The 12102-nt window shown below is 58.1% G+C and overlaps 1 protein-coding gene across 3 annotated transcripts in view; it reads right to left on the bottom strand.

Moving 5' to 3' along the window:
- Positions 1 to 12102, bottom strand: part of TDP1 (tyrosyl-DNA phosphodiesterase 1) — a 100157-nt gene that overhangs the window by 82265 nt on the left and 5790 nt on the right. For all 3 annotated transcript variants that reach the window (XM_063948626.1, XM_063948625.1, XM_063948624.1), the window contains exons 2-4: positions 7624 to 8147; positions 7497 to 7540; positions 465 to 520 (exon numbers count right to left, since the gene is read on the bottom strand). In XM_063948626.1, coding sequence (XP_063804696.1) covers positions 465 to 520; positions 7497 to 7540; positions 7624 to 8147 — 624 coding nt within the window. The remainder of the gene's footprint in view (positions 1 to 464; positions 521 to 7496; positions 7541 to 7623; positions 8148 to 12102) is intronic.

The raw sequence follows: 12102 nt of genomic DNA, 5'->3' as shown, positions 1-12102 counted from the left end.
TATAATCCCGACACACCTTTCTGGGTACAGGCTGTTAGTATACACTGTGTGGTGGGGTCAGAGGGGTCCTGTAATGTACTGTATATAATCCCCCCGTATATCTGTGCGCGGCCTGTACCAGCCTATATATGCTGGTTACTAGTTACCAACTCAGTAAAGACTTCACATTTCATTTTTATAATCTACTAACACCCTGTAATTGGAGATAAAGACCCTCGGCGCACGCAGAGTCGCACACGCATGTTGGATCACTCCCGGCAGACATCCTGCGACGCACCGCGTATTGAGGTGGATGTGTGAGGACACATCTGTCACCACCAGACTAAATAATTCCAAAAGGCAAAACCACCCTGGCTCTGACTTCTACATTACATGTAGCGGCTGAGTGTCAGAGTCTGCAATCTGCAGGCTATTACATGTACCCTATGTACTAATTCCACAATATACTGAGAGACGTCTCTCACCGGAACTCCTCTGGATACTGCGCCACCAGCCACGCCACGTCTATGCAATAGTTGAACTGTAAAGAAAACACATGAAGCAGACAGTGAGCAAACGCAGCGCCAAAGTGATTCACCAGCGCTCAGGATTACACCCCACTCACACCGCCATCAGCACCGCTCAGGATTACACCCCACTCACGCCGCCATCAGCACCGCTCAGGATTACACCCCAGTCACACCGCCATCAGCACCGCTCAGAATTACACCCCACTCACACCGCCATCAGCCCCACTCAGGATTACACCCCAGTCACACCGCCATCAGCACCGCTCAGAATTACACCCCACTCACACCGCCATAAACCCCACTCAGGATTACACCCCACTCACACCGCCATCAGCCCCGCTCAGGATTACACCCCACTCACGCCGCCATCAGCACCGCTCAGGATTACACCCCAGTCACACCGCCATCAGCACCGCTCAGAATTACACCCCACTCACACCGCCATCAGCCCCACTCAGGATTACACCCCACTCTCACCGCCATCAGCACAGCTCAGGATTACACCCCAGTCACACCGCCATCAGCCCCGCTCAGGATTACACCCCACTCACACCGCCATCAGCACAGCTCAGGATTACACCCCAGTCACACCGCCATCAGCACCGCTCAGGATTACACCCCAGTCAAACCGCCATCAACCCCGCTCAGGATTACACCCCAGTCACACCGCCATCAGCCCCGCTCAGGATTACACCCCAGTCACACCGCCATCAGCACAGCTCAGGATTACACCCCACTCACACCGCCATCAGCACAGCTCAGGATTACACCCCAGTCACACCGCCATCAGCCCCGCTCAGGAATACACCCCAGTCACACCGCCATCAACCCCGCTCAGGATTACACCCCAGTCACACCGCCATCAGCACCGCTCAGAATTACACCCCACTCACACCGCCATCAGCCCCACTCAGGATTACACCCCAGTCACACCGCCATCAGCACCGCTCAGAATTACACCCCACTCACACCGCCATAAACCCCACTCAGGATTACACCCCACTCACACCGCCATCAGCCCCGCTCAGGATTACACCCCACTCACGCCGCCATCAGCACCGCTCAGGATTACACCCCAGTCACACCGCCATCAGCACCGCTCAGAATTACACCCCACTCACACCGCCATCAGCCCCACTCAGGATTACACCCCACTCACACCGCCATCAGCACAGCTCAGGATTACACCCCAGTCACACCGCCATCAGCCCCGCTCAGGATTACACCCCAGTCACACCGCCATCAGCACAGCTCAGGATTACACCCCAGTCACACCGCCATCAGCACCGCTCAGGATTACACCCCAGTCACACCGCCATCAACCCCGCTCAGGATTACACCCCAGTCACACCGCCATCAGCCCCGCTCAGGATTACACCCCAGTCACACCGCCATCAGCACAGCTCAGGATTACACCCCACTCACACCGCCATCAGCACAGCTCAGGATTACACCCCAGTCACACCGCCATCAGCCCCGCTCAGGATTACACCCCAGTCACACCGCCATCAGCCCCGCTCAGGATTACACCCCAGTCACACCGCCATCAGCAGTGCTCAGGATTACACCCCACTCACACCGCCATCAGCCCCACTCAGGATTGCACCCCAGTCACACCGCCATCAGCCCCGCTCAGGATTACACCCGTCACACCGCCATCAGCCCCGCTCAGGATTACACCCCACTCACACCGCTATCAGCCCCGCTCAGGATTACACCCCAGTCACACCGCCATCAGCCCCGCTCAGGATTACACCCCAGTCACACCGCCATCAGCACAGCTCAGGATTACACCCCAGTCACACCGCCATCAGCCCCGCTCAGGATTACACCCCACTCACACCGCCATCAGCACAGCTCAGGATTACACCCCAGTCACACCGCCATCAGCCCCGCTCAGGATTACACCCCACTCACACCGTCATCAGCACCGCTCAGGATTAAACCCCAGTCACACCGCCATCAGCCCCGCTCAGGATTACACCCCAGTCACACCGCCATCAGCCCCGCTCAGGATTACACCCCAGTCACGCCGCCATCAGCCCCGCTCAGGATTACACCCCAGTCACACCGCCATCAGCACCGCTCAGGATTACACCCCAGTCACACCGCCATCAGCACAGCTCAGGATTACACCCCAGTCACACCGCCATCAGCACGGCTCAAGATTACACCCGTCACACCGCCATCAGCACAGCTCAGGATTACACCCCACTCACACCGCCATCAGCACCGCTCAAGATTACACCCGTCACACCGCCATCAGCCCAGCTCAGGATTACACCCCATTCACACCGCCATCAGCCCCGCTCAGGATTACACCCCATTCACACCGCCATCAGCACGGCTCAGGATTACACCACAGTCACACCGCCATCAGCCCCGCTCAGGATTACAACCCAGTCACACCGCCATCAGCACGGCTCAGGATTACACACCAGTCACACCGCCATCAGCCCCGCTCAGGATTACACCCCACTCACACCGCCATCAGCACCGCTCAGGATTACACCCCACTCACACCGCCATCAGCACCGCTCAGGATTACACCCCAGTCACACCGCCATCAGCACCGCTCAGAATTACACCCCACTCACACCGCCATCAGCACCGCTCAGGATTACACCCCAGTCACACCGCCATCAGCACCGCTCAGGATTACACCCCACTCACACCGCCATCAGCACAGCTCAGGATTACACCCCAGTCACACCGCCATCAGCCCCGCTCAGGATTACACCCCACTCACCCCGCCATCAGCCCCACTCAGGATTACACCCCACTCACACCGCCATCAGCCCCGCTCAGGATTACACCCCACTCACGCCGCCATCAGCACCGCTCAGGATTACACCCCAGTCACACCGCCATCAGCACCGCTCAGGATTACACCCCAGTCACACCGCCATCAGCACCGCTCAGGATTACACCCCAGTCACACCGCCATCAGCCCCACTCAGGATTACACCCCACTCACACCGCCATCAGCACCGCTCAGGATTACACCCCACTCACACCGCCATCAGCACCACTCAGAATTACACCCCACTCACACCGCCATCAGCCCCGCTCAGGATTACACCCCACTCACACCGCCATCAGCACCGCTCAGGATTACACCGCTCAGTCACACCGCCATCAGCACAGCTCAGGATTACACCCCAGTCACACCGCCATCAGCCCCGCTCAGGATTACACCCCAGTCACACCGCCATCAGCCCCGCTCAGGATTACACCCCAGTCACACCGCCATCAGCACAGCTCAGAATTACACCCCAGTCACACCGCCATCAGCACGGCTCAAGATTACATCCGTCACACCGCCATCAGCACAGCTCAGGATTACACCCCACTCACACCGCCATCAGCACCACTCAAGATTACACCCGTCACACCGCCATCAGCCCAGCTCAGGATTACACCCCATTCACACCGCCATCAGCCCCGCTCAGGATTACACCCCATTCACACCGCCATCAGCCCCGCTCAGGATTACACCCCAGTCACACCGCCATCAGCCCCGCTCAGGATTACACCCCAGTCACACCGCCATCAGCACGGCTCAGGATTACACCCCAGTCACACCGCCATCAGCCCCGCTCAGGATTACACCCCACTCACACCGCCATCAGCACCGCTCAGGATTACACCCCACTCACACCGCCATCAGCACCGCTCAGGATTACACCCCAGTCACACCGCCATCAGCACCGCTCAGAATTACACCCCACTCACACCGCCATCAGCACCGCTCAGGATTACACCCCAGTCACACCGCCATCAGCACCGCTCAGGATTACACCCCACTCACACCGCCATCAGCACAGCTCAGGATTACACCCCAGTCACACTGCCATCAGCCCCGCTCAGGATTACACCCCACTCACCCCGCCATCAGCCCAACTCAGGATTACACCCCACTCACACCGCCATCAGCCCCGCTCAGGATTACACCCCACTCACGCCGCCATCAGCACCGCTCAGGATTACACCCCAGTCACACCGCCATCAGCACCGCTCAGGATTACACCCCAGTCACACCGCCATCAGCCCCACTCAGGATTACACCCCACTCACACCGCCATCAGCACCGCTCAGGATTACACCCCACTCACACCGCCATCAGCACCACTCAGAATTACACCCCACTCACACCGCCATCAGCCCCGCTCAGGATTACACCCCACTCACACCGCCATCAGCACCGCTCAGGATTACACCCCAGTCACACCGCCATCAGCCCCGCTCAGGATTACACCCCAGTCACACCGCCATCAGCCCCACTCAGGATTACACCCCACTCACACCGCCATCAGCACCGCTCAGGATTACACCCCACTCACACCGCCATCAGCACCGCTCAGGATTACACCCCAGTCACACCGCCATCAGCACCGCTCAGAATTACACCCCACTCACACCGCCATCAGCCCCGCTCAGGATTACACCCTAGTCACACCGCCATCAGCACCGCTCAGGATTACACCCCACTCACACCGCCATCAGCACAGCTCAGGATTACACCCCAGTCACACCGCCATCAGCCCCGCTCAGGATTACACCCCACTCACCCCGCCATCAGCCCCACTCAGGATTACACCCCACTCACACCGCCATCAGCCCCGCTCAGGATTACACCCCACTCACGCCGCCATCAGCACCGCTCAGGATTACACCCCAGTCACACCGCCATCAGCACCGCTCAGGATTACACCCCAGTCACACCGCCATCAGCCCCGCTCAGGATTACACCCCAGTCACACCGCCATCAGCCCCGCTCAGGATTACACCCCACTCACACCGCCATCAGCCCCGCTCAGGATTACACCCCAGTCACACCGCCATCAGCACCGCTCAGGATTACACCCCAGTCACACCGCCATCAGCACCGCTCAGGATTACACCCCACTCACACCGCCATCAGCCCAGCTCAGGATTACACCCCATTCACACCGCCATCAGCCCCGCTCAGGATTACACCCCATTCACACCGCCATCAGCACCGCTCAGGATTACACCCCAGTCACACCGCCATCAGCCCCGCTCAGGATTACACCCCAGTCACACCGCCATCAGCCCCGCTCAGGATTACACCCCAGTCACACCGCCATCAGCACGGCTCAGGATTACACCCCAGTCACACCGCCATCAGCCCCGCTCAGGATTAAACCCCAGTCACACCGCCATCAGCCCCGCTCAGGATTACACCCCACCATCAGCCCCGCTCAGGATTACACCCCAGTCACACCGCCATCAGCCCCGCTCAGGATTACACCCCATTCACACCGCCATCAGGATTACACCCCACCATCAGCACCGCTCAGGATTACACCCCAGTCACACCGCCATCAGCACCGCTCAGGATTACACCCCAGTCACACCGCCATCAGCACCGCTCAGGATTACACCCCAGTAACACCGCCATCAGCACCGGTCAGAATTACACCCCAGTCACACCGCCATCAGCCCCGCTCAGGATTAAACCCCAGTCACACCGCCATCAGCACCGGTCAGGATTACACCCCAGTCACACCGGTCAGGATTACACCCCAGTCACACCGCCATCAACCCCGCTCAGGATTACACCCCAGTCACACCGCCATCAGCCCCGCTCAGGATTACACCCCAGTCACACCGCCATCAGCACCGCTCAGGATTAAACCCCAGTCACACCGCCATCAGCCCCGCTCAGGATTACACCCCACCATCAGCCCCGCTCAGGATTACACCCCAGTCACACCGCCATCAGCCCCGCTCAGGATTACACCCCATTCACACCGCCATCAGGATTACACCCCACCATCAGCACCGCTCAGGATTACACCCCAGTCACACCGCCATCAGCACCGCTCAGGATTACACCCCAGTCACACCGCCATCAGCACCGCTCAGGATTACACCCCAGTAACACCGCCATCAGCACCGGTCAGAATTACACCCCAGTCACACCGCCATCAGCCCCGCTCAGGATTAAACCCCAGTCACACCGCCATCAGCACCGGTCAGGATTACACCCCAGTCACACCGGTCAGGATTACACCCCAGTCACACCGCCATCAACCCCGCTCAGGATTACACCCCAGTCACACCGCCATCAGCCCCGCTCAGGATTACACCCCAGTCACACCGCCATCAGCACCGCTCAGGATTACACCCCAGTCACACCGCCATCAGCACCGCTCAGGATTACACCCCAGTCACACCGCCATCAGCACCGCTCAGGAATACACCCCACTCACACCGCCATCAGCCCCGCTCAGGATTACACCCCAGTCACACAGCCATCAGCAGTGCTCAGGATTACACTCCACTCACACCGCCATCAGCACCGCTCAGGATTACACCCCAGTCACACCGCCATCAGCAGTGCTCAGGATTACACTCCACTCACACCGCCATCAGCACCGCTCAGGATTACACCCCAGTCACACCGCCATCAGCACCGGTCAGGATTACACCCCAGTCACACCGCCATCAGCCCCGCTCAGGATTACACCCCAGTCACACCGCCATCAGCCCCGCTCAGGATTACACCCCAGTCACACCGCCATCAGCACGGCTCAGGATTACACCCCACTCACACCGCCATCAGCCAAACTCAGGATTACACCCCATTCACACCGCCATCAGCCCCGCTCAGGATTACACCCTAGTCACACCGCCATCAGCCCCGCTCAGGATTACACCCTAGTCACACCGTCATCAGCACCGCTCAGGATTACACCCCAGTCACAAGGGGACCAGTCATCCACCCAGGAAAACCCACTGTGTAGCACTAAATGAGGGGGTCACTAGATTACGGACACCCACGACCCACACCATGGGGTGAGATTTCGTAACTTCCTCTAATGCCTGTAGCATTTACAATCACTTGCTAGTACAACGCGTATGGCACAGCGATACACTAATCAGCACTTGCCAGATTGTCACCATGTACCTGTGTGTGGAACACAATGCACCTACCTGCTGGACACAGAGGGTACATACCTGAACTGAAGACACGAGCGTCCCAAAGAGCGGAGACAGAATATCTGCCAATCGAGAAGGTTTGTGTTACCCCAGCACAGCTCAGATGACCAATCGTCACGTTGCGGCTAGTTAGCCGACAACCTACCTTTAATGTGAAGGGCTCCGGCATTGTACTTGGGTTTAATGCCTGCGACTTTGGTCAGGTAGAAGCTGAATAGCTCCCCAGCCTGCATCACATCCCAGGGGTCCTGAGAGTCACTGGGGGTCTTATATTTCTCATGTGTCTCTGGGCTGGGGTGGCGCTTCTTATTTGTACCTGTCACCTCCAGTTTCAGGGATGTCCCATCTTTCTCGCTCTTCACCTTCGGCGCCCGTGGCGGCTTGGACTCCTCGTCGCTGCTGGACAGACGCCAGCCTGATTCCTCTTTGTCGGTTTTCAGCTTTTTGCCCGGTGACGGTCCCTTCCCAGCTATCTCTTCAAACTTCAATGGATGCGACTTCCTCTTGTGAGATTCTTTCCTGGCATCGGAGCAAGGGTACTGTGGCAGAGAGTCAACGCGGCTTCTGGGCACCAGCGAGGAGGTGGAGGGCTTCTCCCGGTCCTCTGTCTCATCATCGCTACTAGACAACGTCCACTTTCCATGGCTGCTCTGCAGGGAGCCGGCACTCCTAGAGAACCAGAGAGAAGATTATTCACCCTCCTATGGGTTGTGTCTCACAAACAGGGGACAATGCAATGAGTGGTGTCCACGAGTAATGCTGGTTACACGCTGGACAATATATCGGCAGTTCAATGGGGCGGCCGGAATATTGTGGACCCGTCGGCGGTTGTGTACCCCGCTATGTCTGTGAACATATCACGTCGGTAACCCAGCACAGCTTATGGCCGATATAGCTGCAGATACATCAGCACATCGTGGCAGTCCGCAGACCTCCCGTACACTCGCCGCAGGTGACCGACATCACAACTGGGCGGGTACATGTAAATAATAATAATTGAAGCGCTGTACAACCAGAATATATGTCACACTGTAGCAGACCCTCTCCCCTGCATGTCACACTGTAGCAGTCCCTCTCTCCTGCATGTCACACTGTAGCAGACCCTCTCTTCCTGCATGTCACACTGTAGCAGACCCTCTCTTCCTGCATGTCACACTGTAGCAGACCCTCTCCCCTGCATGTCACACTGTAGCAGTCCCTCTCTCCTGCATGTCACACTGTAGCAGTCCCTCTCTCCTGCATGTCACACTGTAGCAGACCCTCTCCCCCCTGCATGTCACACTGTAGCAGACCCTCTCTCCTGCATGTCACACTGTAGCAGACCCTCTCTCCTGCATGTCACACTGTAGCAGACCCTCTCTCCTGCATGTCACACTGTAGCAGACCCTCTCTCCTGCATGTCACACTGTAGCAGACCCTCTCTCCCCTGCATGTCACACTGTAGCAGACCCTCTCCCCTGCATGTCACACTGTAGCAGACCCTCTCTCATGCATGCCACACTGTAGCAGTCCCTCTCTCCCCTGCATGCCACACTGTAGCAGTCCCTCTCTCCCCTGCATGTCACACTGTAGCAGTCCCTCTCTCCCCTGCATGTCACACTGTAGCAGACCCTCTCTCCCCTGCATGTCACACTGTAGCAGACCCTCTCTCCCCTGCATGTCACACTGTAGAAGTCCCTCTCTCCTGCATGTCACACTGTAGCAGACCCTCTCCCCCCTGCATGTCACACTGTAACAGACCCCCCCCCCCCTGCAGGTCACACTGTAGCAGACCCCCTCTCTCCTGCATGTCACACTGTAGCAGACCCCCTCTCTCCTGCATGTCACACTGTAGCAGACCCTCTCTCCCTGCATGTCACACTGTAGCAGACCCTCTCTCCCCTGCATGTCACACTGTAGCAGTCCCTCTCTCCTGCATGTCACACTGTAGCAGACCCCCTCTCTCCTGCATGTCACACTGTAGCAGACCCTCTCTCCCTGCATGTCACACTGTAGCAGACCCTCTCTCCCCTGCATGTCACACTGTAGCAGACCCTCTCTCCTGCATGTCACACTGTAGCAGACCCTCTCTCCCCTGCATGTCACACTGTAGCAGACCCTCTCCCCCCTGCATGTCACACTGTAGCAGTCCCTCTCTCCCCTGCATGTCACACTGTAGCAGTCCCTCTCCCCCCTGCATGTCACACTGTAGCAGACCCTCTCCCCCCTGCATGTCACACTGTAGCAGTCCCTCTCTCCCCTGCATGTCACACTGTAGCAGTCCCTCTCCCCCCTGCATGTCACACTGTAGCAGTCCCTCTCCCCCCTGCATGTCACACTGTAGCAGACCCTCTCCCCCCTGCATGTCACACTGTAACAGACCCTCTCCCCCTGCATGTCACACTGTAGCAGACCCTCTCTCCTGCATGTCACACTGTAGCAGACCCTCTCTCCTGCATGTCACACTGTAGCAGACCCTCTCTCCTGCATGTCACACTGTAGCAGTCCCTCTCCCCCTGCATGTCACACTGTAGCAGACCCTCTCCCCCCTGCATGTCACACTGTAGCAGACCCTCTCCCCCCTGCATGTCACACTGTAGCAGACTCTCTCCCATGCATGTCACACTGTAGCAGACCCTCTCCCCCCTGCATGTCACACTGTAGCAGACCCTCTCTCCTGCATGTCACACTGTAGCAGACCCTCTCTCCCCTGCATGTCACACTGTAGCAGACCCTCTCCCCCCTGCATGTCACACTGTAGCAGTCCCTCTCTCCCCTGCATGTCACACTGTAGCAGTCCCTCTCCCCCCTGCATGTCACACTGTAGCAGACCCTCTCCCCCCTGCATGTCACACTGTAGCAGTCCCTCTCTCCCCTGCATGTCACACTGTAGCAGTCCCTCTCCCCCCTGCATGTCACACTGTAGCAGTCCCTCTCCCCCCTGCATGTCACACTGTAGCAGACCCTCTCCCCCCTGCATGTCACACTGTAGCAGACCCTCTCCCCCTGCATGTCACACTGTAGCAGACCCTCTCTCCTGCATGTCACACTGTAGCAGACCCTCTCTCCTGCATGTCACACTGTAGCAGACCCTCTCTCCTGCATGTCACACTGTAGCAGTCCCTCTCCCCTGCATGTCACACTGTAGCAGACCCTCTCCCCCCTGCATGTCACACTGTAGCAGACTCTCTCCCATGCATGTCACACTGTAGCAGACCCTCTCCCCCCTGCATGTCACACTGTAGCAGACCCTCTCCCCCCTGCATGTCACACTGTAGCAGTCCCTCTCTCCCCTGCATGTCACACTGTAGCAGTCCCTCTCCCCCCTGCATGTCACACTGTAGCAGACCCTCTCCCCCCTGCATGTCACACTGTAGCAGTCCCTCTCTCCCCTGCATGTCACACTGTAGCAGTCCCTCTCCCCCCTGCATGTCACACTGTAGCAGTCCCTCTCCCCCCTGCATGTCACACTGTAGCAGACCCTCTCCCCCCTGCATGTCACACTGTAACAGACCCTCTCCCCCTGCATGTCACACTGTAGCAGACCCTCTCTCCTGCATGTCACACTGTAGCAGACCCTCTCTCCTGCATGTCACACTGTAGCAGACCCTCTCTCCTGCATGTCACACTGTAGCAGTCCCTCTCCCCCTGCATGTCACACTGTAGCAGACCCTCTCCCCCCTGCATGTCACACTGTAGCAGACTCTCTCCCATGCATGTCACACTGTAGCAGACCCTCTCTCTCCCCCGCATGTCACACTGTAGCAGACCCTCTCTCCCCCTGCATGTCACACTGTAGCAGACCCTCTCCCCCTGCATGTCACACTGTAGCAGCAGACCCTCTCCCCTGCATGTCACACTGTAGCAGACCCTCTCTCCTGCATGTCACACTGTAGCAGACCCTCTCCCCTGCATGTCACACTGTAGCAGACCCTCCTCCCCCTGCATGTCACACTGTAGAAGACTCTCTCCCCTGCATGTCACACTGTAGCAGACCCTCTCTCCTGCATGTCACACTGTAGCAGACCCTCTCTCTCCCCCGCATGTCACACTGTAGCAGACCCTCTCCCCTGCATGTCACACTGTAGCAGACCCTCTCCCCCCTGCATGTCACACTGTAGCAGACAATCTCTCCCCTGCATGTCACACTGTAGCAGACCCTCTCTCCTGCATGTCACACTGTAGCAGACCCTCTCTCTCCCCCGCATGTCACACTGTAGCAGACCCTCTCTCCCCCTGCATGTCACACTGTAGCAGACCCTCTCTCCTGCATGTCACACTGTAGCAGACCCTCTCCCCCCTGCATGTCACACTGTAGCAGACCCTCTCTCCTGCATGTCACACTGTAGCAGACCCTCTCTACTGCATGTCACACTGTAGCAGACCCTCTCCCCCTGCATGTCACACTGTAGCAGACAATCTCTCCCCTGCATGTCACACTGTAGCAGACCCTCTCTCTCCCCCGCATGTCACACTGTAGCAGACAATCTCTCCCCTGCATGTCACACTGTAGCAGACCCTCTCTCCTGCATGTCACACTGTAGCAGACCCTCTCTCCCCCCTGCATGTCACACTGTAGCAGACCCTCTCTCCTGCATGTCACACTGTAGCAGACCCTCTCCCCCCTGCATGTCACACTGTAGCA

Source organism: Pseudophryne corroboree, chromosome 12, assembly GCF_028390025.1.
Source record: "Pseudophryne corroboree isolate aPseCor3 chromosome 12, aPseCor3.hap2, whole genome shotgun sequence".
Classification (NCBI taxonomy): Eukaryota; Metazoa; Chordata; class Amphibia; order Anura; family Myobatrachidae; genus Pseudophryne; species Pseudophryne corroboree.
This window is presented reverse-complemented; position numbering and strand designations above follow the sequence as displayed.